Raw genomic sequence first — 22,671 nt, forward strand, 5'->3', positions numbered from 1 at the left:
AAATAAATACATAAATACATATATATATATATATATATGTATGTATATATATCTTTTAAAAGAGGGAGCAGGAGTTAGAACCAATGGAAAACATGTAAGGAGGTTAGATGAAAAGAGATAATAGAGTTAAGGATTTGTAGATATAAGTAAGAGAGAGACATGTGAAAAGTAAGAGAAAGTAAAAGAGACAAGATATTAAGAGACTATTGAAGAGTACATCTACATAAATGATACTCTGATTAGCTGAAAAATAAAAAGTTCAGTTAGTAATAGAGTTGTATGGCTACCCCAACACAAACAAATGACAAATTATTTCTTTAAAAAAATATCAAGTGAAAAATTCCAGGGGGCAGGGCCAAGATGGCAGAAGAAAGGCAGTAACTTCTCAGAACTCCCCAGAATATCACGAAACCCCCTCCTCTCCAAATAATGTCATAAGACAATTACTTGAAAAGCAGAACACACAAAATGATGGCATGAGATCACCTTCCAGTCAAAGTCAGCTTAGAAAGTCAGCAGGAAAGGTCTGTTGATCTGGGGTGAGAGCAAAGCACAGCCCCATGGCTATGCATGCAGATTCAGCCCCAGGCTAGCCACACCAGAGAAAGAGACCTCTAGAGCCTTTGAATTGGCTGCAGCAGAGGCTTCTATTGGAACTAAGCTCAGGGTCTGGTGATAGGGCTGAGCAGCTGGCCAGGGGGAGATTACAGAGGTCTCTGGTAGTGATGAGGCAGAACTTGTTTATGTTTCCTGCACAGGGAATCAGGAAGCAGTCTTAAGTGGCAGCCCAGGTGTAGGATGGGCACAAGCTCACCCAGAGCTTGCAACAACAGCAAAAAGTATTTTTTATTTCCTGGTTAAAGAACAAATAGGCCTGGGGTTATTTACAGACCAGGTCACAGGCCAGGAAAGTGCAGAATACAGTGCATCCTGGAAGCAGTGCTCCACTTTAAGAAGGAGGTAAAAATCAAGAAATAGGCTACAAAAATGAACATAAAGAAAAAGATTCAAACCAAAGAAAGTTTCTTTGGTGACAAGGAAGATCAAAATACACCCTCAGAAGTAGATAACAAAGTCAAAGACCCTACATCCAAAGCTTCCAAGAAAAATATGAATTGCTCTCAGGCCATGGAAGTGCTCAAAAAGGATTTTGAAGATAAAGTAAGAGAGGTGGAGGGAAAAGTAAGAGAGACAGAGGAAAAAATGGGAAGAGAAATGGCTTGAAAAGCCAAATGGAAAAGCTCTCTAGAGAAAATGCTTAAGATTTAGGCTTGAACAAATGAAAACTAATGACTATATGAGAAATCAAGACATAATAAAACAAATTTAAATGAATAAAAAATAGAGGCTGATGTGAAATATCTTCTTGGGAAAAAAAGGTGACCTGGAAAATAGATCCAGGAGAGATAATTTAAACATTATTGGACTACCTGAAAACCATAATCAAAAAAAGAGCTGAGATATCATCTTCCAAGAGATTTTCAGGGAAAACTGCCTTGATAGTCTAGAAGCAGAAGGTAACATAGAAATTGAAAGAATCCACCGATCACCTCCTGAAAGAGATACCAAAATGAAAACTTCCAAGAACATTATAGCCAAATTCCAGAGATCCCAGGTCAAGGAGAAAAATATTGCAAGCAGTCAGAAAGAAACAATTCATTTACTGTGGAGCCACAGTCATGATAGCACAACAGATGCTACATTAAAGTATTAGAGGGGATGGAATATGGTATTCTGGATGCCACAGGAATTAGGATTACAACCAAAAATCACCCACACAGCAAAACTTTGTAGAATTTTTCAGGGGAAAAATGGGACTTCAATGAAAAAAGAGGACTTTCAGGCACTTATGAATGAAAAAACCTGAGCTGAATAGAAAATTTGAGTTTCAAATACAAAACCTTAGAGAAGCATTAAAAGGTATACAGGAAAAAGAAATCATGACTTTTTACATTTCTACATTGGAAAATGATACTTCTAACTCATAAGAACTTTCTCAGTATTAGGGCAGCTGAAAAGAATAAATTTAGACAAAGGGCACAGGTGGGAATTAATTATGAAAGGATGTTATCTGTAAAGCATTTGTTTTTTGTTTACCATTTTCTTTGTTTCTTTTTTCTGGGGCAGTTGGGGTGGGGTGGCATGCACAGGGTCAAGCAGCTGGTGAGGGTCTTGTGTCTGAGCCCAGATTTGGGCTCAAGTCCTCCTGGGTCCAAGGTAGGTGTTCTGTCCATTGTGTCACCTACCTGCCCCATGATGACATCCTTAAAATACAATTAAGGGGAGAGAGAATTGCAATGGGACAAAGGGAAAGGGATAGGTGGAATGGGCTAAAGTATCTCACATTAAAAAAAGAAACATGAAAAAGCTAATGCAGTAGAGGGGAAGATGGTGGGGAGTGGGGGAGTGAATAAGACTAACTATCATCAGAATTGTCTCAAAGAGGGAATAACATACACACTCAAGTGGGTATAGTAATATATCTTGCCCTGCAGGGAAGTGGGAGCTGAAGTGATTAAGGGGAGGTGTGAAGGAAGGGAGGGCAGATTGAGGGAAGGGCAGTCAGAATCAAAACACTTTTGACAAGTGAAAGGTTAAAAGAAGATAGAAAATAGAGTAAATATGGGGAATAAATAGGAGGGAAACAGCAATAGTAATTGGGGAAAATTTTGAAGCAGAGGCAAGAGCAATGTAAAATGTGGATAATGATGATGATGATGGTACTTATTTTGCTGGGCTATTATGAAGAAAATTCTTCGTCAGGTATAAAGTACTATATAAATGTTAGCTATTATTGTTTCAATAATCAACCTCTTGGGTCTGTTACAAGGAATTCGCCCTTTAAATGATTACATAAATGTAGTTTACTATAAAAACAAAAAAACAAAAAAAGATAAGCAAGATGCTTTCAGAAAAACCTGGAAAGACACATGAGCTGATGCAAAGTGAAATGTAGTGTATACAAAATAACAGCAATACTGCAAGATGATCTGCTGTCAACGACTGAGCTATTTTCAGCAATGCAATGATCCAAGACAACTCTGAAGGACTTACAAAAAATGCAATCCATCTACAGAGAAAGAACTGATGGTATCTGAATACAGATAGAAGTATATATTGTTGTTGTTGTTGTTCCTTTTTCTAAAGGTTTTTTTGTCTGTTATGTTTTGCATGACTTCACATGTGTAACATGTTGAATTGCTTGAGTTCTTAAGGGGAGGATAGGAAGAAAGGAAGAGAATTTGAACAAAATGTTTTAGAAATCAATGTTACAGTTTGTTTTTACATGTATTTTGGGGAAAATTCTAAAATAAATAAATTGCAAATTTTTAAAAATGAAGTTGTTTTTAGGTTTCCTGTAGAGAATTTGGGGAAGAAATATGAGAAAAATCAAGTCAGTTAGGAACTTAGTAATGAAATTAAAAGATAACCAAAAATCAAGAGTAGCAGAAACCACAAAATTTAGGAGAAAGCATTAGCACTGAGTAAATCCAAGGCAGAACAGGTGAGAAGTGTCAGGACTAGGATTCTAGATGGTTGGAAAACCTATAACATAATGTATGACTTGCAAGGGCTGACTTAAGGCCAAATGGTCACACAAATGACAAGTACATTTGAATCTCTTGGTCTAGGCCTTATTCTACAACTAGACAACAGTGAAGACTAAGTAAGGCCAGAACCAAAAATCAAATAAGATCATAGTACCATAGAATTTGAAGCTAGAAAGTACCTTAGATACTTCATTCAAATCTTTAATTTTACAATGAAAGAAACTGGATTCGGATTTTCATTTTAATACTTTTAGGAGAATGGAAGTCATATGACTTACCCAGGGTCACTGGGGATTGAGATGGAATGGTAGGAGAAGGACAACATGGCAATGGGCTCATGGACATGGCAGATCCTGGTTAATTACATCATTCTAGAAGACCATAAGTGTATCCTCCTGGGAAGGAATCATGTTCTCTGCCAATGACAGTGCCCTAATAAAAGCATTATTCACTCAGGGATAGTTATGGCTCTGGTTTCAGAGCAGTTCCTTATGGTAGAAAGGTTAAGCTGTCTGCCTCAAAGAAGCTGACCTGACAAAAAACAAACAAACAAACACTGAAAGAAGGAAATTTGGTGAAAGTAGAAGAGACTCTAGGGCTGCAGTGGTTGCCAGGAGAAGGTAAGAAAGTTTCAGTATAGGGAGCAACAACATAAAATGAAAAGAATATGATCAATGTATAGAGAATGGAAGTCCACACAAACAACAGTAAAATGTTTAGGAGTGAAGAAGAGGTAGATAAACACAATTATAGTTGACTGGCATACTGTGATTGTTGGAGTGAAGTATATAAAGTGCAGAGAATCTTCAAGGCTCCATGCAGAGTTAAAGTCAGCATAATGAAATAGTACAATATAAAAAGATGATTGGCAGGTGGAAGGAAGAAGGAAAGAAAAGCCAAAGGAAGCAGGGTTTACCTCAATAATTTCAGGAAAAGAAAAAGGAATATTAGATAACTCAGATTATGCCTGGATTGGACTTCCCTGGACTATTAAAATAATAACAGAAAAATGTAAACTTAGTAGAATCTAAGTGGTAAACGCAGTATAAATAGCTCATCATATAAAGTATAATTATACTATTCATCTCACTTAAAAACAGCATTTCAAAGAAAGCCGCTGATACGATAACACTTTATGCATACTAGTCAAATTCCCAGTCTGAAGAAGCATTTCAGAATTTAATTATGAGTTTGCATTTTTGCAACTGTCATGTTACCCTTAGACATCCAATTACAAATTCCAAAGTGTCCTGAATACATATCTTGAAACAAACGGTTCTATTTTTAAAAAAAGATTTAACAATCCTTCAGCTTTAAAATAAATTTGTAATTGAGTTGCAGCTAAACATAGAATTAACCAATTAACAATCATTAAAAACAAATACAAGTTGTAAGAAATAGTTATCTGTCACAGAAATGTTCCTGGTAGTGTTGAAGATAGGAAACGAATGAAGATAGAAAATGAATCTTCAAGTAGATCCGTTAAACAATGAAATAATTAGCCTGATTCTTCCCTTATGACTTCACAATATATAGTAATACTCTTTAGGCAAAGAGAAGGGAATCCCTACTTCCCAAACTATTACAGGCATTAATTAAAAGAGAATCAAAACTCTACCATTCTCACAGAAACCTGTGGATAGACTTTCAGAGTTTTGCAGTAACCATTTTGCTTATCTATTCACTAAAGGATCAAGGTATGGATTAATTTTGCTATAACAGTCTGATTCTTTTATCACTACTATCATCAAAAAGCACTTTTAAGGATATCTCTGAAAGCAGTACAGTACATAGTGGGGGATACAGCTATTGGCCTTGGGAAGTGTGCAATATAATATAGAACATTCCTTTTTGCCATCTCTATTCAAATGTAGATATTAAACATTTTTAGGAAATATTTCAACATAATCTTATTTATGCATTTGTTTACTATTTTATATACCTTCCTCTTATATATTTTGTTTATAAAATCTATATTGCCTCCTCCACTGAAATTTGCTATGTAAGAAACTGATAGACTACTGTTTTCCATAACAATAATTTTAAACAAATAAAGTATTTGAGATTATTGATTCCAATTTTCTAGAAAGATTTTTAAGGTTTTTCTTTTTAATTTTCATCCTTCAACCTACTAACCTTTATCTCCAATATACATCCACCATACACCATGGATTATACAATGTTCCACCTTGAAGAGTTTTAATTTGAAGCTCTGCTCAATCTTAACTTTCTCATGTCCTTCACTGTCACACTCCTCCTCCATATGTCTTGAACATGATTATCACCTTCAATGTGACCTGTGATCACTTGACCTCTCACTTCAGTCATTCCATTCATTTCTTTCTTGTTATACCTGATGCAATGCCAAGTCTGGACTTCCTAGTCAAAACTCACTAAGACCATAACCCTTTTGTTCACTTATGCCACACCTATCATACCAATCTTCAACCATCTACTTCCCTATGACTAACATAATTCCTGGTATTTGGTAAGTACTTAAACATGCTTGTTGAATGATTGACTGAAATCTTTGCTACTGATCCCCTGCAAAAGAATAGAACCAAGGGAGTTGGCTACAATAATCCAATCTATATGAAATCACTTGTGCAACCACTGCTGCTCAATATTATTTTATTATGAATTTCTTTTTTATTTATTAGTCTGTGCCCTTCCCACACTAGTTATCAAATCATTTTCACTTCTCCCATAACCCTGATTCTTTCACAACCTTAAACTTACTATTTGAAGAACTCACTTTCTTCTTTATTAAAACATGGAACCCAATTAGCATAAGTGTCCTTTTCTACAGTCTAAGATGAAAATATATTTCTCCTTCTGCTCTATAAGGGCTATTTCTCACTGTCAGGGAGACCGTTTCTTCCTGTGGGAGTTCTCTCTCTTAAATCTTTATCCTCCTCTTTCATTACTTTTCATCTACCTTCCAAAATTGACAAACACCTCCTATTTTGATCCTGAACAATTTCCAAACTTTTTAAAAATAATAGATACACATTTTATGAGTCTACTGTATTTCCTTAACAACTCAGTCTCAACTTTTATTTCTGTGCCTGTCATTCTACTGGAAACTACATTTTTAAAAATCCATTATTTCCTATTTGACAAATCCAATGGCCATTTTAATCTTCATTTTTCATACATTTCAGGAAAATATGACACTATTGATCAACCCAGGTTTTTCTTTTTCTTTTGCAATCCTCTTGAATGTGGGAATCTGCTATGGCTCAGTTGTAAATTTTTTGGCTCCTCTCTCATAACACTGTTTTCACTGAAGACCACATCGTCTCTCATGCACTGACTACAGCCACTATGTGGATTATTCCCAGATATATAGAAGCAGTTTTCCATTTCCAATTGTCTATTAGTGGTTTCTTTTTAGATCACTTACTGTCAAACTCAACTTTTCTAAAACTGAATTCATTCTCCTCTCCTTCCCTCCCTACAATCCTCCAAAGTGGCTCACTTCTTGTTTTTCCAGTACCTACCAATGGAATGCATCATTTACTGAATAACTTTGGAACAAAACTATAGTTATCTTTCATTTATCCCTCTATTTGGTCCTAAATATACAATGTCACAAATTTTTTTCAATCTCTTTTCTGAAATGTCTCTGACATTCAACTTTTACTCTGATTTGGCACTGCCACTGCATAAATGGAGATGTCAGAGGATCCAAAACAATTTAAGGAGACATTACCTTGGCTCTGGGCAACAGAAGTATAATCCTATTACATATAAATCTTTATCAATACACTTTGAAATTCAAATTATCCCTATCCAAGCACCCTGCTGGCACTGTGAGCCATGTTGCTTGATGAAAAGAAATTTTACTTCCAGTTTCAGTAGCTGTTGAGGTTAATGATTTAAGATCACCACATGATTTCTTCATTTCACATCATTTCCATCCAACCTCCATTTTAGCATTGTTATATAATTGGGGGTATGGGTGGTTAATCAAATAAATATGATATTCTACAATGCCTTAATGTTGGTGTTGTTTAGTTGTTTCAATTGTGCCTGACTCTCCATGATACCTTTTGGTTTTTTCTTGACAAAGATACTAAAGCTGTTTGCCATTTCCTTCTCCGGCTCATTTTACAGGTGAATAAACTGAGGAAAACAAAGTCAAGTGACTTGCCCGGGATCGCATAGCTAGTAAGCATCTGAGGCCAGATTTGAACTCAGCAAGAGGAATCTTCCTGACTCCAGGTCTAACACTCTACCCATTATGCCATCTAGCCTCCTCTGTAATGCCTTAACACATTGTGGATTATATTTTTCTCACAAATTTATAAACTATATATAGGATAATAACATAAAGGAATTTATATGAATCTGTCATAATTATGACTATTATTATTACAGTATTATCAGAAAATTATATCTGAGGTTTCTTAAATGTTCCATCCCTTTAAGTATTTCTATTTAATATGGATATCAGCTTAAATCATGTGTATTTTGTACTTGAGGTTTCAAAAATGATCCTACCTTGTACCTGGAAATGGAATGAAACATATTTTATCTTCATCATTCATTTCTTACCAAAACATAATCTTTTCAATGAAGTGGATAACTTGTGAGTAAAAGCCTTCCCTAACAGGGTTCTAAAGGTTTCTTTTACAATTTAAATATGTTATATGTTAGGGGAAAATCCTATATGTTCATTTTCACCTTCAGGTTCAAAATGATTCTTCCAACTTTGCAAATTCATATTAAATGTATTATTTACAGAGTGATGCTAGAAATGATTTCCAGGTCATACATCCACAACAAAGATTGACACTTCACTTTTTTTTAAGAAGTTCTCCACTCACAATAATTCTATAAAGTGGATATTGTAAGTATTATTCCTATTTTACAAATGAGGAAGCTTTGGTACAGAGAGGTACTCATGGGCACACAGCTAGTTAGTATAAAAGTGGGGATTTGAACTTGTCTTCTGACTCTAAGTTTACATTTCTTCCATTACATAAAACACCTCCAAAATCACCTTTGACTAAGTAGCAGATAATAAGAGGAACTTTTCTTCAATTCGAATTCCTAGAGCATGTGAACATTTAACTAAAGCATCCCTCCATAAAATACTCTAATACAAATTTTAAAGAGAAGTGGAAGCATTTTAGGATCCTTGGAGCACATTGCTTATTCTCACAAGCAGGATGCAGACCATGGTCAACAAAAACAACAATGAAAACTAAAATATTCAGGCAATCAACTGGTTACTTTGTGGTTAATCAAATAGCATGGTTGACCACAAATTAGCAACTATTGCTATGTTCCATTTGGTCACTTGAGTGTGCAGATGGGATAGCAGGTATAGAAGGCTGAAACAGGTTTGAAGTTGGATTGGAGTCTAGTAGTTCACTTTGCTCAATAAAGGAATTTTTAGCAAGAACAAGGCTTCTATATGACTTAAACTACTCATGAATCTGGGAAAAGAATCAGAAACATTTCTCATCAAACTCTATACCTCACTGGAAGTGGAGTGCCAAGGATTCAGAAATGATTTTCTAAGAACCTCAATATCAGTTTCAAGGCTTTAAAGAAAAAAGGGGTGATTTAACTTTACAAATATTTGGGGAGATCCCTGAATAGGATAAATGCTAAAACACAAGTGATGTATTGTTGTTGTTGTTTTTCTATCTTCTCTCTCTGTTGACAAATAATAAATTTAACTGAAAAATTATTTTGACTTTGTTTAGTCTTTAGCTCTGTTTACTAGATAGAATGCAGGAATGGATTAGTTTCAATATAAAATTTTGGAGAGAACACTCACAAAGGTGATAATACAGATGGGTTTCTTTATCTGAATACAGTTACAATAGCAAGTCTTTATCTTAATTTGCATATACTTGTTTAAGTTCCATATGCTAGTTTCTATTATGTTAATATGGCTTTTCCGAGTAAAATTTTTGCTGGTTGCCTGCCAAAGGTTTTCCTTAGCACATCTCTATAGGCAAATAAGACAGGGACAAGAAATTTTTAGTCAAATACTATGGCACAGCAACAATAATGTGCATACCTGTTCTTTGAACTCATAACATAGAGTTAAATCGGATAACTTCTATTTTGTTTTTTTCATCATTTTGGCATCACAAATTTATTTATGAATTTTTATAGATACCTTTTATACTATCATCATTTTCCAATAAACTTCCCTCCTAAGGAACTCTCCTTATATAGAAGATGAATAGGCAAACAAAACCAAGTGACATGACTTATGTCTAAGTGTATGCCTCATTACATCCTGGGAGTCCTCCACTTCTCTAAGAAGTAGAAGGTCCCTTTCATTTTCATTTACAAGTATGTCTAGCATTTTGCCAAAAAAAAGTTCTAAATTAATCAACTTTCTTATAATTTTAATGCATTAGGGGCATCCTCTAATTAATAGCATCCTTCTGTGAATCATTTTGTAAAGGGAAGAACTGTACAATTATATATCTTTTGAGTGGATTTAAATTTTCACATAAGGAGTTTTGTTTCTTACATATAAAAGTGTAATTTATGAATTCTGGTTTTGTATAACAATTACATATATATGTATATTCCTTTGTTAATCTTATCATCTCTGCTACACTATGTCTTTTCTCATAACATGAAAAATTATATAAAATCACATGAATAACTCTTACAGTAAATACAGTTTTTGTAGACATAGTGCCCCACCTCTCTAAGGAAAGGAGGAAGGTGGATTTCCAAGTTGCTTTTCCCATGCCAAGTATGGTCATTTCAAATATACAACATTCACCATGGCCTTAGTTTTCTTGTCATTCATATTACTTTAGTCACTGTGTATTTTTATATAAATAATTAGCAGCCCTGCTCTGGTAGGAGCAGGATAGCAAAATGGATAGAGGATCAAACCTGAATTCAAGAACACTTACATTTGAATCCTGCCTCAGACACAAATTATGTGACATTGGATAAGTCACTTAACCTTTGACTGCATCAGTTTTCTCATCTACATAATATTATATAAATGCTAGTCAATGTTGCCGTTTCTGTTGCTGTTGTCATTAAAGTATCATCCTCCAGAATGCCTTATTATCTCATTTTGTTCAGGTCCATACTATTTTAATAAAGAAAACTCAAACCTTATTAAGTTATTTATGTTTTTTTCTATTCAAGATATTCCTTGAATGCTAAATAGACAGTATATACGAAATGAACATAACCACTGCTTTATTTCCTAGTAGAAGTATATGACTTATCAGTAAGAATGCCAATGTTGTAAAAACAAGAAGACATTTCTGTGGAATTAAAGATTCCCATTCTCAGTTACATCTAGAAAATACTTTCAGTGAAATCTAGCAAAAAACAAACCAAGAAAAGGAATAAAAGCAAATGCAAATTGTCATGTACCAAAGGCCTCAGTTCATGTCTTCAAAAATGAAAGTATTTGGTGACACAGAAAGACCATAAATGGATAACTCATTGATTACCCCTGTCATAACCTATATTAGTATTATCAAGCAGACTAGCCTTTTCTTTAGTCACTAAGTTGAAAACATTCAAAGAGTTCACTGTTCCAGCACATTCCCAGATTTAGAGCACCTTTTGATTTGCAGCACATCAAAATCATAAACATTTTTGTTCCAGTAGACTCCTTTTATTACTTTCCCTAAGCCAGGAGGGAACAGACTTCAAAGGCTAATTTTCTGAATTTGAATTGTAGCGCCATCATAAAATCATGGATTTAGAGATGGACAGGAAATTAGACACCACTGAAATCAACCTCTCATTTTGCAAAGTGATATTTAGCTTTAGAAAAACTGTGCCTTTATTTACCGCTTTAGATTGCTAATTTGCTTTGTATTTATGTTGGCCCACCAGGGAGATCTGGTTCAATTCAGTAAGCATTTTAGCAACTTGGTTTTCAAATCAAAAGCTATCAGTGGAGATGCATCTAGTTATCCATTTTCTGTTCCTTAAGGTTAAAACTAGTTAAGAATCCAATGCGGTGCTAATAACTCTTCTCAGCCTATATTTAATATATCCCTTCAGCAGCTATGTAGTTGGTTTAAAAAAAAACAAGCATTTCTTGTAAAATCTCATATTTTATATGAGTACTTGGATTCTGAACTAAAGAGAAATTGATCAGTTTGATGATTCTCCAATAAAAACTCTCCAGGCTAAGTTCTTTTCATATGTTTTCAGTGGAAATTAAATTTTTAATATCATTTCCTGAATGGTTTTAGAATTGAAGACAAAGTTATACTCTATCCCAAGATCATTTTTATATAGAATATGGGCCAGGAAAAGTTCACACTTATTAGTTGAACATTATTCGTGACATCTATATAAGCTGACAAATAGTCATAACTGTAGATTCTTAAATCTCAAAATCCCTTCATTAATTCAACATTCCCCCTACCAAAATTCATTAAACACTCTTAGTTCATGATAGTCATCGTTAAGCATTAGTTATACAAAGACAAACATTAAATACTTTCTTCTTTCAAGAAGTTTACATTCTCCTTAGCAGGAGCCAGAATGTATTCAATAAGCAAAAACAAAATAAATAACATTAACTGGGGGAAGGGACAAAACACTAACAACTGGGTGAAATCAGGAAAGTCATGTTGTAGAGAGCAACACTTGAGGTGACCCATGAAGGAAACTAGGGATTCTGAGAGAGAACAGAGCAGGTCTAGGGTATACCTTGTTCAAAGGTAAAGATGAGATATAAAATACAGTGAACACCAACAACGTCAGGTGTGTGATTGGGAAGAATATGAAATTGGTCTGGAAAGATAATTTGGAGCCAAACTGTGAAGTGTTTTATATGTCAAATAGAGGAGTTTATACATTATCCGCGAGTGCCTAAAGCTTCCTGAAGAAGAAACTGGCATTATTAGATTTAGGTATCAGCTTTAGGTATGTCAATTTAGCAACTCTGTGAAAGACAGATTCCAGTTCATTTATTTATGACTATCAGTACACTATTTTTTCATATTTCTCCCAGCACATAAGACAGCATTATATACATAGTTGTGTGGTTTGCCATTTCCTTCTCCGGTTCATTTTACAGATGAAGAAACTGGGCCAAACAGGGTTAAGTGATTTGCTCAGAGTCACAAAACTAGTATGTTCCTGAGACCGGATTTGAAATCAGGAAGATGAATCTTCTATCCACTACATCAGCTACATTGCCCCCCACGCACCCAAAACAGATTTAGTCCAAATGAAATGAAAAGGCAGTCTGATAATCATGATAACATTGGAATTCACTGGAATACATTCAGTGTTTGTATAAGTTATTCTTTGGATATATTAAGCTTAAGTAAAGATCCTTTGCTTTTAATCCATAGCTATCCAGTTTGGATTATGTAAGGATGATTTAATATCAACATTAGCCAGCTTCAAACTTTAGCTGTAACTCACAGTATACTTATGAAAACAACCCAATATTATTACAACTTCATTCACATGTGGAAAAAGGCAAATAAAGAATATTCAAAAAAGGAAATATTTCCAATTCACTTTCCAGTATACATGCTGATTAAAAATCAGCTTACCTCTTGTTTGTAAACCCTTTCCACAAGCTTCACTGATGCCCATCATCCCCTGCCTGACAGACTCTGGCACCAGAATGCATGAATTCCATTTATGAGGCTTCCACCTGTGATTATAAAGATGAGAGATTTCCACCAATTATTCAGATGTGAAGAATGAAATAAACAAATATCAAACCTGGACAGACAATTCAGGATAATAATAAAAAATGGACACAAAATAACAGATTTAAAAGTGTTCATAGCATTAACATCATGCCACCATGCTAAATGTGATCATTCCATTTTCACATAGACCTTGTACCATGCTAGAAATGGAGCAATGAAGGACTATAGTAAAAAATGACCATAGTTAGAAAATGGGACATTTAGTGACCTTTAAGCTGAAAAATGTCTTGTACTCCCTTGGGCAACCTGGGCATAAATGTTTCATCCAGAGCTTGTGTCCAAGACTATGCTACACTTAGTTTTGAAAGAGTAATCCTGGCTCCTTTGTGATTGTAGGTCCCTCTTAGGCATTCTGTGCAATTCAGAAATCCAAACAAGATTGTAAGAATGGCCATTTCAGTGAAAATCTCTCCTTTGTACTCTTTCACAGCACAGAAAAAAGTTAACCTCTCCCTGAATAGAATGCCAAGATTTGTATTTCACAGGTAAAATGTTTCCAGAGGAAATTTTCCCATTTTAAATTCTTTTTTCTTCCTTGTCCAACAAAACTCTCTTTTTGTGACCTTCAGAGAGCAGAGAGTGAGCTTTATCTTTTAAATCTGCCTAGCCATGATGATCTAGAAGAGTCTTTTGCCTCAGGTGCCCACATCAGCCCAGCTCCTTTTGCTGAATTTATGCACCTCATGTGTGCACCGGTGGCTCTGATGATTTTTTTTAAATGACATTTGAGATTTCATCTCATTTGGGAGCTCTCGGAGAGTCACCTGAGGCACACCAGGGTTAAGTGATTCATACAAAGTCACATGACTAGATTTTGTTAGAGGCAGAAGTTGAACCTAGGCCTTTCTGAACCCCAAGTTGGCTGGGGATAGACTACACTAGGCTGCTTCTCAACTCTGATGTTATTCAACTTACTATAAATCTCAGGAAGAAATATTAAGCAAAAAAGTCAACATCAGAATTATTATGAGTTGAAAAATTGATGCGAAATCAGCAAGGGGCACTTAACAAATTAGACTTGAATTGATTATTATTCAAAACATATCTATAAGCATACTTAGTGCATGCATAGATTCTTTCAGCATCATTTCAAGAGGTATTATAGTTATCAATCTTATAGCAGCTAAGACAGAGTTTTCAGTTCATTTTTTTTTAGGATGGGTCAGCAAATTTTCAGGTTACTTTAGCTTACTGGTACTAAGATAGAGCCAAACAAAACTAACTTATTCTATCTGCTGTTTTTCCTCCCATCTGTTGGAGCCTGAAACTGAGTCCCAATAGGATCTTTGGGTTTAGAATCACAGGATGTCAAGGCTAGAACAGTCCTTTAGAAGTCAGCTGCTCCAACTCTCTCATTCAGCAGATGAGTAATTTAAATGATTTTTCCAATACTTAATACTAGAGAATTTTCCCAAGATCTTTCAAGGCTTTGGACAGCTCCCTATGACTATAATTTGGTGAAATATTGATCTCTATTCATAGAAAGAATTTCCTCACTAAGGGAGGAAAACAACAACAACAACAACAAAAAACAACAGGTCTCAGCCCTATATTTCTCACTCTTGACTCCTAATTTTTGTTGATGTTATTGTTATCCACAACACCATCTTCCATTATGCTACTAAATGCTAGTCATATTTACTTCTAGTTTGAAAGTGTTGGAACATTTAGCAATTTTAGTACAGGTTGACTGGGCCATAATGAAATGTAATTCTAATTCAATTAGACAAATTTGTGAAGAGAAAGCTTTAATAGAGTCAAGTACTGGAGGAAGCAGCCTCTCAGGAACTCAGGATTTAGAGCAAAGAATGTCTGGGAATGAGGCTGGAAACTGAGGCCCTCACTTCCTACAGTATAATAAATGTTTTCACACTTCCCTGTTCAAGTATACACAACCTATATCACGTGAGTTTAGTATGTGAATGTGGAACTGGAACACACATATTTGTTCCAGTGGATATTAAGACCTGAAGAAAAATGGTAGAATTCTGAACTACTTCTCTGCCATTCAAACGTGTGATCTCTAAGAGCAGGGACTGAGTTTTTGCTTTTCTTTTTATTCACAGAGCTTAACTCAATGTCTGATACATTATTAACAAATGCTTGCTGAGTGACTGAACACAAAGACAACTGAAGCAAGTCCCTCATACCCACTTTTAGGGCATAATCTGTGAAAAGATACCCTGAATTCCTCTTAGTAATCCTAAACCTGGTGAATTCTGATAAGCCCAGCTCTGACCCATGAGCCTTGAAGAAACCAACAGTATTGTCCATTTTGTTTCCGTGTTTACTCATTTCCTTCCACAATCATTTATAACTCTGACTGCTTTAAATGAAACTGATGCATGCACCAAAACAGAGATACTCTAATAATTTAGAGTATTTCTTTGACATCTAATCATTGTCTGAATTGCAAATAGCCTTTCTGTTTTATTTTTCCCCAAGAAACTGCTATTCTTTTCCAAATAATATTTCCTCACACGACTCATCTCCTGAAGTCAACAACTGAAATAAGGGAAATGTAGAGTGCATTTGGAAAGACAAGAGATATTTTGTTAAGGTACTTTAAACTGTTCTATGAACCACAAAGTCTTTACAGCTGTAGCTTTCTTTCATTCCTTAAATCAGGAAGATCTAAAAGGTCTTTAACCAGGACACAGCATTAAGCAGTAATTGTAGAGCATTGAAGACTAATAAAGCAAAATAGGATTTTATTATTTTAAGACTAGATGACACTGGTTTATCTTATAATGTATCCCTAAACTATAGCCTGAAAAGGGGGGGGGGATTTTTGTATCTTATGTATCTGAATATGTACATATGTATATTTTTACTTCTTTATTATTAATGACAACAAAAAATCTTCCAAGCTGATACACATATAGTTTTAGGATTTTTCTTTTTCTTTGGCAAAAAAAAATGAAATAATTTTTATACATCCTTTTATTTTCACCCATTGAAGATCTCTAAATATTGTCAGTGTCTCAACATTTTCCTATTTTATCTCTTTTGTGTGCAAAATTAATTCATGATAAAATTGCTCCTGTGTTATTTCTAGGGACAAAAATAAATATTGGAGGAACAATACTAAAAATTGATGAATCTTCTTTTTCTGATTTCTGATCCCATTCTAAGACATCCTTGGATCTCAGTCTACAGTGCTTCTGCCAGCATGTAACAAAAGCTTCTGTGCCTGTCTTTAGTCCCATAGCATATGGCTATGGTGCTTTGGAGTGGAGATGGAGTAGCAGAGGCATAAAAGTTGAGCTACAATAGTTGTGTTATGGATGGTTTGGACAACGGTGAAAAAAGTCCTTCATCAGAAAGACCCAGAAAAGGAAAAGCTTGAATCAATGTTATTAAAAATTATTTCCTTCAAGGATAGTCCAGATAGGAAGGGAGACTAGTGGACAGGTAGGGGCAGAAAGCTGATTGTCCTCTCTTCTTATTTCTGAGCTTAAAGCAATGTATAACTTTAAATAAATGGAACAAAAGGGCCTTCAAAGTGTGGTAAGGTTGTTCACAGAGCTATTATACAATGATACTATAAAATGATTAATTACCGGTATACAGGACAATAAATAATATCTTCACATTCTCGTTCTTCAAACAACGTATCTGGACATTCTTGTCCTCCATTTGCAGCCTCTTGAATGACAATCCTATATCGGGACTGCTTTATTAATGTGCCATTTTCTGAAAGAAAAGAAAAGAAAATGACAGCACATTAGCCAGCCACCCCTTTGGACCAAGTTTAGATTGCTTTTGGAAATAATTAGGAAAACTGCACTTGGAAAGGAAACTTGGAAAATGAGAATAAGAGCATATAGAAACAATGTATTTACCTTCACAATCAACCTCTGCTAAGAATTGATGTTACTTCTTTTAATCTTTTAAAATAACTCATCATATATTTATATGTAAAAATGAGTTACTGTGTTATGAACTTTTGGCATAAGCTGATCAATCAATCAATTAATTAATAATTCAGTGTGATATAGTAGAAAGAATGTTGGATTCAGAGTAGAAGGAATGAGACTTGACTCTTGACTCTGCCACTCACCTGTGTTAGCTTGGACAAGTCTGAAAAACTCCCATTTTCCTAATTTATTAAATGAGCAAATTGCACTATGTTTACTTTAAGGTCCTTTCTAATTCTAAATCTAGTATCCAATGAACTGAAAATGTCTTTTGGCCTTCAAGGGAAATAGTAAAAGGCCTTAGGTATGAATATACAGTTCAAAAATGTCACTATCTGTCCAAGTCTTGAAATACTTGTCATTTCTTTGGATCTAGGTATTATCTTCTATAATTTTCTCTTAAAAGAAAAACATATGAATGATCATAGTTTTTTTAAGTCATTAATAATTAGTCTCCATTTGGACAAGGAAAGCTCTCTATCCACTATGAGAGTAGGTAGGTGACAGTGGACCTGGAAAAATCACTTAACATCTGTTGCTTCAGTTTTGTCTTCTATAAAGTGGGGATAATAATAGCATCTCCCTCCCAAGGTTATTGTGAGGACCACATTAGATATTTGTAAAGGACTTAGCATAGTATCTGACACCTAAATATTGTTGATGATGATGATGATAATGTTGCATTGCCTTGGAGTCAGGAATTCCTGATTTTAAGCCATGCCTTTGATGCTACTAGCTTTATGAACATGTTGAAGTCAAATAACATGAGTTCCTTGGGCAATTCACTATGAGTACAAATTATTGGCAAGTTGAAATTTGACAATTGATGACTAAAAATTGCAATTGATGGAGTTGGAGTTTCCATGCTGAAAATTATCAATAGGGATGAAATCACAAATCTGGACCCCAAGATTTGCAAGGCAATTGGGGTTAAGTGACTTGCCCAGGGTCACACAGCTAGTAAGTGTTAAATGTCTGAGGCTGTATTTGAACTCAGGTCCTCCTGACTCCAGGGCCGGTGCTCTATTCACTGTGCTACCTAGCTGCCCCCACAAAGACACTTATTACCTATTCAGTGATAATTAGCAATAGATATTGGACTTCTTATCACTTGGGATCATTCAATTCAATAACCTGATGGCAGTGAGCACCTGAGTGTATGACAGATGGAGGAGGGAGAAAGAAAAGCCTAGAAACACATGTTTTATTAAGCTTTCAATTTTACTGGCTGCTGTTACTTACCAATGAAGCATTGGAAGTGCTTCAAGTTTAGCAAGTACCTTATGAGTCAACCAAAATAAAATAATGTCAGTTACAAATGCTAAAATTCTAGTGATCTAAATTTAATCTAATTATTTGGAAACACTTAGCTCAAGTGAGCTCTGCCCAAAGGGATAATCCTATATGGTAGCAATAGTAATGATAATGACAGTAATGCCAGATTATGCAATTATGGAGACATCAAATGTTTTGACATTTGGTTACTGACCATGAATATTAACCATATAAACATATGCAAGTGAAAATATCAGATGACAGATCAGCAGTCGGTTTACTTGGTTGTTTTCTCACACAGACATGACCCTGAAAACTGTCTGTAAGTTGCCTACTTCAAACAGCATTTGCAGAAGATGGGACTATTTGAATTCTGCCTCTTTCAGGAGTATTATGCCTTTTTGGAAAATAAAAGAACAGGCAAACAAATAAATGATGGTTATATATTAGGGTGCTAGTTCTGGTGCTAGTGATCATCAACTGTGCTAAAAGAAGAGTGCTACTTCTGTGTGTCCCCAAAGTGTCCCTTCAACTTTGCTTCTTCCAGTGATCAAATCATCACAGCATTTGGCCATTGTGGTATTTCGAATCATCTGAGCATGACCTGCCAAGCAGAAGTATGTTGAAATGCCAATTGTTTAAGTGTCGATTTGCTGGCTATATTTATTATTGTTAGTGATTCTTTTGGGTTTGGTGATGGCACATTTGTTTTCTTGATGATTCATCAAAATTTATGGTAAGTCTAAATCTCACACACAGTGACAAGGATGTCTTCACAGGATCACTGCTACATGGATGTATATTTCAATATCACTACACATATTATGAAGCAACTTTTAAGGACGAGGATATGTGCTAGGCACTGGATATGCAGATAAATATACAAAGCAGAGTCTTTCCTTTCACAAGAGCAAGAAACAGCATGCAAAATAATCATGACAAAAATGCCATAGCCCTTCAGAGGAAGGAAAGATCAGAGAGGGATAGGATGGTTGGGCAATGTTTAACAGATGAGATGAAACTTTTTCTGGCCACTGATAGAAGAGTTAGAAGGGAGCAGTATAACATTTCAACCTAGTGAGGGCATTTCGATTTGGTTTTGTCTTTAGGCTTGTTAAGAGAGATGGCTTCCTATGTCCTTGTTAAGTTCAGTTCAATTCACTTAATATATACCATATGACAAAGGCTGAACTAAGCAGTGATGGAAGGAATACAAAAGAAGAACACTCCCTATCCTCAAGAAGCTTACATCCTAATGAGGAAAATTATTTTTAAAAATAAAATTGTATAAAAAATGCATAGAAAATAAATACACAGTGGCCAAAAGTCATGAAGTCACAAAGGTATTTCAATATTTACTAGGTCTTTTATTTTTGCTTTTAATTTACAATACCATTATTTTTATTTTTGCTTTTAATTTACAATACCATAATATCATATACTCTATAAATATAGGACATAAAGAAAAATAACTTTCAAAAAGTTACTAAAATAACAGACCCCTTTGTGACTTTTGGCCTACCCTATACAAAGTCATTTTGGGAGGAAGAGGCTTAGTACCTAAATAGGTGGGGGTTGGAGAAAGAGGGAGGAAAAGCCTCACAAAGAAGATGCCTTTTGAGTTGAGTCTTCAAGGAAACCAGGGATTTCACAAAGTTGAGGTGAGGAGGGATAGCAACCTAAGCATGGGAAATGAAAGCCTTAACAAAGGCACAGTGATCAGAGATGGAGAATCATGAGAGAAGAACAGTAGACCAGTATGTCGGGCACAGAGAGTCCATGAAGAGAATAATGCATAAGAAGACTGAAAACACAGGAAAAGGACAGGTTGGAAACAGCTCTAAATGCCCAAGAGATGAGTATAGATTTGATCCTAAAAGTACTAAGGAGTCATCAGATTTGCATTTTAGGAATAACACTTTGGTAACTGTGTGACAGATGACTTGGATGCGACAGCAATTTGGGAAAGGGAGATTTTTTTATATGTGTATGTATGAATGTATATAAGCATGTGTGTATGTATGTATGTATGCAGATAGATGATAGACAGATAGATGGGTGGGTGGATAGGTGGATGGATGGATAAATGGATGGATATGAGAGATAATAAGGACCTGAGCTAGAGTGGTAGCTGCATGTAGAGTAGAAAAGAGACATATACAAGAGATATTGCAGAGATAGAAATTATAAAATATGACTGAATTTTTGGTACAGGTGAGTTTGAAAAGTCAATAATGATACTGATGTTAGAAGGATGGCCATGTTCAGGAAAATATTAGAAACATTTCAAAGAGGAGTTTTGGTGGGGAAAATCTTTTCTGTTTTGGACATGTTGAGTTTAAGATGATCTCAGGACATCCACATTGAAACATCTAATAGGAAGTTGGTGAAAGGATACTGAAGCTCATGAAAGAGAGCCAGGTATGGGAGTCATTGGCATGGAGATTAAGATGTCTCATGGGAGCTGATTAGGTCACTAAGTGAGAATGTGTGGAGAAATTAAAGAAGACAACCCTAGTTTACTATCTGGTTAGGAAAATAAGAAAACCACATATGTGTCAATTATATAAACTAGAATATGAAGAATGCTTACAAGAGGTAATAAATCAGTGATAAGGGAGTTCTGAAGCAGGAAAGGTTAACTTCTGGTGCAGAAGAAGGCACTGGAAAAATGAGCCTTGAGTAGTTTATTGCTAGTTGTATAGTTCAGTCACAGCTTTCATAGTGACATCATGGCTTTCCCTTTAACCTTACCAATGAAACTCTTCAGCTATTTGTAGAATTTCCCTAGTGGTAACACTGACCTCATTAAACTCAAGGAAAAATAATGATAAGCTAAAATGTCTGTTTGCAAGTATAAACTACTACTAAAGTATGATTATGACTAATAAGCAACCGGCCCAAGTTCAGCCTTGATTTATGCATATTTTATCATTAATAAAGCATCAGGAATAATTATGCTTAGTTAAAATAGAGAAACAACAATAACGAAAAGCATTAAGGGGAAAAACTGCAATTATAGATCAAGGCTGAATTTAACAAGGAATGTATTTATGTGAAGTAGAAGTGATGGGGGGAGGGAGGAGAGGAGTTGGGAGGAAGGATTTTTTAGATTCAATTTAATACAAGGAAAACAAAGCCAATCTTTTCCTGAAAAGAAATGTCATGAGGGCCCTGCAAAAACATCCCGTGTTAAGTTGGTGGGAGCAATATTGAGCCAAGCTCTTTATGCCTGGCTCTAGAGCTGTCCAATCAATGATTTGTTATAAAAAGGATTCTCTGCAAGTTTGCAATTAACTGTAAATAGCTAAAGTTAGTATAAATAGAATATAATGGATGACTTGATATTTTATAATTGGTAGATGGGGGAAAATAAAACTTCTGCTAAAGTCATACTTTGTATTGAGAAGGTAAACATTTATTCTCTATGACTACTGAGAATAGTGAAAGTCTATTGGAATACTCCACTATCACAGGTAGAGTGTAAGCCCTGGGAAGTTTTATCAGACTTAAATTCACTAAGCTCTAAAGGACTGGCCTACTTGTTTTCTAAGAAGCACCCTAGCTAAGCACAAATAATTTGATATCAGAAATGTAGACTGTTGGCTCATAAACATTTTGGCTATAGCTTTTAGCATTTAATTCCTGAAGCTTGTTTACAAAGAGAAATGGGATGTGTGATTTGTATCAAGGGAAAGAGTGGCTGCAATTGACATATGGAACTTTAAAGGGTTGAAACACTGAAGATGAAAAAAATATGGCAATTAACTAAATGAGAAATTTATATATGCAAAATGTGTATATATATATATAGGTTTGTATGTATATATATGTGTGTGTGTGAACGTACCTATATACACATAGAAATACATGCATTATGTATTTCTATGTATACATGTATGTGCATTTATTTATATATTTATGTGTATGCATTCATATACCTATATACACATACCAAAATAAGAAAGTAGCCTAGTTAAGAGCATATACAATAGCTGTGTGACCTTGATCAAATCATTTAATCTCTCTGAACATGTCTCCTCATGTATAAACTGAGAGGAATGCATTAGATGAATTCTAAAGGTCAACAGTTCAAAATTCTGATAGACCTTAGATTTATAAGAGCTAGCACAGTAGATCACAAAATAACTCTGAATAAGTAATGTAGTCTTTTAAAAAATAGTAAGAATGATATAGTAAGGTTCTCTCCTATCCCCGGCTCTT

The 22,671-nt window shown here is 35.0% G+C and overlaps 1 protein-coding gene across 1 annotated transcript in view; it reads right to left on the reverse strand.

Moving 5' to 3' along the window:
- THSD7B (thrombospondin type 1 domain containing 7B) overlaps nucleotides 1–22,671 on the reverse strand; it is a 1,126,956-nt gene that overhangs the window by 453,211 nt on the left and 651,074 nt on the right. The window contains exons 11-12 of the mRNA XM_043994926.1: nucleotides 16,816–16,948; nucleotides 13,088–13,191 (exon numbers count right to left, since the gene is read on the reverse strand). Coding sequence (XP_043850861.1) covers nucleotides 13,088–13,191; nucleotides 16,816–16,948 — 237 coding nt within the window. The remainder of the gene's footprint in view (nucleotides 1–13,087; nucleotides 13,192–16,815; nucleotides 16,949–22,671) is intronic.

This window comes from Dromiciops gliroides, chromosome 3, assembly GCF_019393635.1.
Source record: "Dromiciops gliroides isolate mDroGli1 chromosome 3, mDroGli1.pri, whole genome shotgun sequence".
In the NCBI taxonomy this organism is placed as follows: Eukaryota; Metazoa; Chordata; class Mammalia; order Microbiotheria; family Microbiotheriidae; genus Dromiciops; species Dromiciops gliroides.